General features: G+C 46.6%; 1 protein-coding gene across 1 annotated transcript in view; it reads left to right on the forward strand.

Annotated features, from left to right (window-relative positions):
* Window positions 1-7,500, forward strand: part of mars1 (methionyl-tRNA synthetase 1) — a 67,397-nt gene that overhangs the window by 48,332 nt on the left and 11,565 nt on the right. Inside the window, 3 exon segments of the mRNA XM_082959494.1 lie at window positions 2,596-2,809; window positions 3,749-3,880; window positions 6,762-6,866. Coding sequence (XP_082815620.1) covers window positions 2,596-2,809; window positions 3,749-3,880; window positions 6,762-6,866 — 451 coding nt within the window.

The following is a 7,500-nucleotide window of genomic DNA, read 5'->3' on the forward strand; positions in this document are numbered from 1 at the left end:
TTGACTCTGTACCGTAACACCCTGTATATAGCCTCCACATTGACTCTGTACCGGTACCCCCTGTATATAGCCTCCACATTGACTCTGTACCGGTACCCCCTGTATATAGCCTCCACATTGACTCTGTACCGTAACACCCTGTATATAGCCTCCACATTGACTCTGTACCGTAACACCCTGTATATAGCCTCCACATTGACTCTGTACCGGTACCCCCTGTATATAGCCTCCACATTGACTCTGTACCGTAACACCCTGTATATAGCCTCCACATTGACTCTGTACCGTAACACCCTGTATATAGCCTCCACATTGACTCTGTACCGGTACCCCCTGTATATAGCCTCCACATTGACTCTGTACCGGTACCCCCTGTATATAGCCTCCACATTGACTCTGTACCGGTACCCCCTGTATATAGCCTCCACATTGACTCTGTACCGTAACACCCTGTATATAGCCTCCACATTGACTCTGTACCGTAACACCCTGTATATAGCCTCCACATTGACTCTGTACCGTAACACCCTGTATATAGCCTCCACATTGACTCTGTACCGTAACACCCTGTATATAGCCTCCACATTGACTCTGTACCGTAACACCCTGTATATAGCCTCCACATTGACTCTGTACCGTAACACCCTGTATATAGCCTCCACATTGACTCTGTACCGGTACCCCCTGTATATAGCCTCCACATTGACTCTGTACCGTAACACCCTGTATATAGCCTCCACATTGACTCTGTACCGTAACACCCTGTATATAGCCTCCACATTGACTCTGTACCGGTACCCCCTGTATATAGCCTCCACATTGACTCTGTACCGGTACCCCCTGTATATAGCCTCCACATTGACTCTGTACCGGTACCTCCTGTATATAGCCTCCACATTGACTCTGTACCGGTACCCCCTGTATATAGCCTCCACATTGACTCTGTACCGGTACCCCCTGTATATAGCCTCCACATTGACTCTGTACCGGTACCCCCTGTATATAGCCTCCACATTGACTCTGTACCGTAACACCCTGTATATAGCCTCCACATTGACTCTGTACCGTAACACCCTGTATATAGCCTCCACATTGACTCTGTACCGTAACACCCTGTATATAGCCTCCACATTGACTCTGTACCGGTACCCCCTGTATATAGCCTCCACATTGACTCTGTACCGTAACACCCTGTATATAGCCTCCACATTGACTCTGTACCGTAACACCCTGTATATAGCCTCCACATTGACTCTGTACCGTAACACCCTGTATATAGCCTCCACATTGATTCTGTACCGTAACACCCTGTATATAGCCTCCACTTTGACTCTGTACCGGTACCCCCTGTATATAGCCTCCACATTGACTCTGTACCGGTACCCCCTGTATATAGCCTCCACATTGACTCTGTACCGTAACACCCTGTATATAGCCTCCACATTGACTCTGTACCGTAACACCCTGTATATAGCCTCCACATTGACTCTGTACCGTAACACCCTGTATATAGCCTCCACATTGACTCTGTACCGTAACACCCTGTATATAGCCTCCACATTGACTCTGTACCGGTACCCCCTGTATATAGCCTCCACATTGACTCTGTACCGTAACACCCTGTATATAGCCTCCACATTGACTCTGTACCGGTACCCCCTGTATATAGTCTCCACATTGACTCTGTACCGTAACACCCTGTATATAGTCTCCACATTGACTCTGTACCGTAACACCCTGTATATAGCCTCCACATTGACTCTGTACCGTAACACCCTGTATATAGCCTCCACATTGACTCTGTACCGTAACACCCTGTATATAGCCTCCACATTGACTCTGTACCGGTACCCCCTGTATATAGTCTCCACATTGACTCTGTACCGTAACACCCTGTATATAGCCTCCACATTGACTCTGTACCGTAACACCCTGTATATAGCCTCCACATTGACTCTGTACCGTAACACCCTGTATATAGCCTCCACATTGACTCTGTACCGTAACACCCTGTATATAGCCTCCACATTGACTCTGTACCGTAACACCCTGTATATAGCCTCCACATTGACTCTGTACCGTAACACCCTGTATATAGCCTCCACATTGACTCTGTACCGTAACACCCTGTATATAGCCTCCACATTGACTCTGTACCGTAACACCCTGTATATAGCCTTGCTATTGTTATTTTACTGCTGCTCTTTAACTACTTGTTACTTTTATTTCTTATTCGTATTTTTTAAACTGCGCTGTTGGTTAGGGGCTCGTAAGTAAGAATTTCACCGTAAGGTCAACACCAGTTGTATTCGGGGCGCACGTGACTAATACAATTTGATTTGACATGCACACACACACACACACACACACACACACACACACACACACACACACACACACACACACACACAAAGGGCTTTAGTGTTGGTGAAACTTGTAATATTGCAGACAATACAATTTTCTATTTTAGATGTTTCATTTTGTGTTTTACCACTGTGATTGTTGACTGTTCATGTTACCCAGTTCAATCCACTTGCAGTTGTTAGTCGTTCTGGATAAGTTGAAATGATCCACTGTGTCGGTGTTTTCTCTCAGAGTACCTCAACTACGAGGACACCAAGTTCTCCAAGAGTCGAGGTGTTGGTGTGTTTGGTGACATGGCCAAGGATACGGGCATCCCCTCTGACGTGTGGAGATTCTACCTGCTCTACCTCCGTCCTGAGGGACAGGACTCGGCCTTCTCCTGGGTGGACATGGCCACCAAGAACAACTCTGAGCTTCTCAACAACCTGGGCAACTTCATCAACAGGTAGTGTAGCTGGAGAGGTAGAGGCTGGGCCTCAACAGGTACTGTAGCTGGAGAGGTAGAGGCTGGGACTCAACAGGTACCGTAGCTGGAGAGGTAGAGGCTGGGCCTCAACAGGTACCGTAGCTGGAGAGGTAGAGGCTGGGACTCAACAGGTAGTGTAGCTGGAGAGGTAGAGGCTGGGACTCAACAGGTACCGTAGCTGGAGAGGTAGAGGCTGGGCCTCAACAGGTACCGTAGCTGGAGAGGTAGAGGCTGGGACTCAACAGGTACCGTAGCTGGAGAGGTAGAGGCTGGGACTCAACAGGTAGCGTAGCTGGAGAGGTAGAGGCTGTGACTCAACAGGTACCGTAGCTGGAGAGGTAGAGGCTGGGGCTCAACAGGTACCGTAGCTGGAGAGGTAGAGGCTGGGGATCTGGTTAGGTTCTGGGTCAGGAAGGAGCAGACTACCAGCAACTGAATCTCTAAACCTGGAAATGTCTCATTATTTATTCAAGTAGTTGTGTTTTATATTAAATCGTTAAATAAATTATAACATATTGGAATGAATCATTTAAGCCTATCTAAGTGCTGAAGTCAACACATTGGGAATTGGAAGGAATTGCTTGTGATGAACTTTCTGTCCAACTTTCCTCTCTCTTGCTACCACGCCCCCATCTATCTCTCTCCCTCCCCTCCCTCTCTTCCTCCCTCTCTTCCTCTCTTCCTTCCCTCCCTCTCTCCCTCTCTTCCCCCTCTCTTCCTCCCCTCTCCCTCTCTTCCTCCCCTCTCCTTCCCTCCCTCCCTCTCTCCCTCTCCTTCCTTCCCTCCCTCTCCTTCCTTCCTTCCTTTCCTTCCTTCCCTCCCTCTCTCCCTCCCTCCCTCCCTCCCTCCCTCCCTCCCTCCCTCCCTCCCTCCCTCCCTCCCTCCCTCCCTCCCTCCCTCCCTCCCTCCCTCCCTCAGGGCTGGTATGTTTGTCAGTAAGTTCTTTGAGAGCTATGTCCCTGCCATGGATCTTCAGCAGGAGGACAAGAGGCTGTTGGCTCAGGTGGGATGGGAGCTGAAGCAGTACATGAACCTCATGGACAGAGTCAAGTAAGAACAAGTTGTCAAAATGCTGCTAGTCACACACACACACACACACACACACACACACACACACACACACAGAAACACAGAGACACACACACACACACTGACACGGTTTTTAGGAGTGTCTGAAAAGAATGGAAAGTTGAAAGTTGAAGTTTATATTTTGTGTTGTGGTCTGGAGAGTTCATGTTGAAGCAGCACCACTGTAATGTACAAGACACTTTGAAATAAGGTCTTATTTCACCTTGTTGCATATTGATGGATCTGTTCTGTTCATCCTATCAGGATCTGTTCTGTTCACCCTATCAGGATCTGTTCTGTTCATCCTATCAGGATCTGTTCTGTTCATCCTATCAGGATCTGTTCTGTTCACCCTATCAGGATCTGTTCTGTTCATCCTATCAGGATCTGTTCTGTTCATCCTATCAGGATCTGTTCTGTTCACCCTATCAGGATCTGTTCTGTTCATCCTATCAGGATCTGTTCTGTTCATCCTATCAGGATCTGTTCTGTTCATCCTATCAGGATCTGTTCTGTTCATCCTATCAGGATCTGTTCTGTTCATCCTATCAGGATCTGTTCTGTTCACCCTATCAGGATCTGTTCTGTTCATCCTATCAGGATCTGTTCTGTTCATCCTATCAGGATCTGTTCTGTTCACCCTATCAGGATCTGTTCTGTTCATCCTATCAGGATCTGTTCTGTTCATCCTATCAGGATCTGTTCTGTTCACCCTATCAGGATCTGTTCTGTTCATCCTATCAGGATCTGTTCTGTTCATCCTATCAGGATCTGTTCTGTTCACCCTATCAGGATCTGTTCTGTTCATCCTATCAGGATCTGTTCTGTTCATCCTATCAGGATCTGTTCTGTTCACCCTATCAGGATCTGTTCTGTTCATCCTATCAGGATCTGTTCTGTTCATCCTATCAGGATCTGTTCTGTTCATCCTATCAGGATCTGTTCTGTTCATCCTATCAGGATCTGTTCTGTTCATCCTATCAGGATCTGTTCTGTTCACCCTATCAGGATCTGTTCTGTTCACCCTATCAGGATCTGTTCTGTTCACCCTATCAGGATCTGATCTGTTCACCCTATCAGGATCTGATCTGTTCACCCTATCAGGATCTGTTCACCCTATCAGGATCTGTTCTGTTTACCCTATCAGGATCTGTTCTGTTTACCCTATCAGGATCTGATCTGTTCACCCTATCAGGATCTGATCTGTTCACCCTATCAGGATCTGTTTACCCTATCAGGATCTGTTTACCCTTTCAGGATCTGTTTACCCTATCAGGATCTGTTTACCCTTTCAGGATCTGTTTACCCTATCAGGATCTGTTTACCCTATCAGGATCTGTTTACCCTATCAGGATCTGTTTACCCTATCAGGATCTGTTCTGTTTACCCTTTCAGGATCTGTTCTGTTTACCCTTTCAGGATCTGTTCTGTTTACCCTTTCAGGATCTGTTCTGTTCACCCTTTCAGGATCTGTTTACCCTATCAGGATCTGTTTACCCTATCAGGATCTGTTCTGTTTACCCTATCAGGATCTGATCTGTTCACCCTATCAGGATCTGTTTACCCTTTCAGGATCTGTTTACCCTATCAGGATCTGTTTACCCTATCAGGATCTGTTTACCCTTTCAGGATCTGTTTACCCTTTCAGGATCTGTTTACCCTATCAGGATCTGTTTACCCTATCAGGATCTGTTCTGTTCTGTTCACCCTATCAAGATCTGTTCTGTTTACCCTATCAGGATCTGTTTACCCTATCAGGATCTGTTTACCCTATCAGGATCTGATCTGTTCACCCTATCAGGATCTGTTCTGTTCATCCTATCAGGATCTGTTCTGTTCACCCTATCAGGATCTGTTCTGTTCACCCTATCAGGATCTGTTCTGTTCACCCTATCAGGATCTGATCTGTTCACCCTATCAGGATCTGATCTGTTCACCCTATCAGGATCTGTTCACCCTATCAGGATCTGTTCTGTTTACCCTATCAGGATCTGTTCTGTTTACCCTATCAGGATCTGATCTGTTCACCCTATCAGGATCTGATCTGTTCACCCTATCAGGATCTGTTTACCCTATCAGGATCTGTTTACCCTTTCAGGATCTGTTTACCCTATCAGGATCTGTTTACCCTTTCAGGATCTGTTTACCCTATCAGGATCTGTTCTGTTTACCCTTTCAGGATCTGTTCTGTTTACCCTTTCAGGATCTGTTCTGTTCACCCTTTCAGGATCTGTTTACCCTATCAGGATCTGTTTACCCTATCAGGATCTGTTCTGTTTACCCTATCAGGATCTGATCTGTTCACCCTATCAGGATCTGTTTACCCTTTCAGGATCTGTTTACCCTATCAGGATCTGTTTACCCTTTCAGGATCTGTTTACCCTTTCAGGATCTGTTTACCCTATCAGGATCTGTTTACCCTATCAGGATCTGTTCTGTTCTGTTCACCCTATCAAGATCTGTTCTGTTTACCCTATCAGGATCTGTTTACCCTATCAGGATCTGTTTACCCTATCAGGATCTGATCTGTTCACCCTATCAGGATCTGTTCTGTTCACCCTATCAGGATCTGTTCTGTTCTCCCTATCAGGATCTGTTCTGTTCTCCCTATCAGGATCTGTTCTGTTCTCCCTATCAGGATCTGTTCTGTTCACCCTATCAGGATCTGTTCTGTTCTCCCTATCAGGATCTGTTCTGTTCATCCTATCAGGATCTGTTTACCCTATCAGGATCTGTTTACCCTATCAGGATCTGTTTACCCTTTCAGGATCTGTTTACCCTTTCAGGATCTGTTTACCCTATCAGGATCTGTTCTGTTCTGTTCACCCTATCAGGCTCTGTTCTGTTCTGTTCATCCTATCAGGATCCGTGATGCCCTGAAGTGTATCCTCAACATCTCTCGCCACGGTAACCAGTACATCCAGGTCAACGAACCCTGGAAGAAAATCAAAGGAGACGAAACAGACAGGTTAGTCTCTCTCTCTCCCGTGTCTCTCTCTTTCTCCTACTCTCTCTCTACTCTCTCTCTCTCTCTCTCTCTCCTACTCTCTCTCTTTCTCTCTCCCGTGTCTCTCTCTTTCTCCTACTCTCTCTCTACTCTCTCTCTCTCTCCTACTCTCTCTCTACTCTCTCTCTCTCTCCCGTGTCTCTCTCTTTCTCCTACTCTCTCTCTACTCTCTCTCTCTCTCTCTCTCTCTCCTACTCTCTCTCTCTCTCCTACTCTCTCTCTCTCTCCTACTCTCTCTCTCTCTCTCTCTCTCTCTTTCTCTCTCTGTCTCTCCCGTGTCTCTCTCTTTCTCCTACTCTCTCTCTACTCTCTCTCTCTCTCCTACTCTCTCTCTACTCTCTCTCTCTCTCCCGTGTCTCTCTCTTTCTCCTACTCTCTCTCTACTCTCTCTCTCTCTCTCTCTCTCTCTCCTACTCTCTCTCTCTCTCCTACTCTCTCTCTCTCTCCTACTCTCTCTCTCTCTCTCTCTCTCTCTTTCTCTCTCTGTCTCTCCCGTGTCTCTCTCTTTCTCCTACTCTCTCTCTACTCTCTCTCTCTCTCCTACTCTCTCTCTACTCTCTCTCTCTCTCCCGTGTCTCTCTCTTTCTCCTACTCT

This window comes from Salmo salar, chromosome 12, assembly GCF_965601325.2.
Source record: "Salmo salar chromosome 12, fSalSal1, whole genome shotgun sequence".
In the NCBI taxonomy this organism is placed as follows: Eukaryota; Metazoa; Chordata; class Actinopteri; order Salmoniformes; family Salmonidae; genus Salmo; species Salmo salar.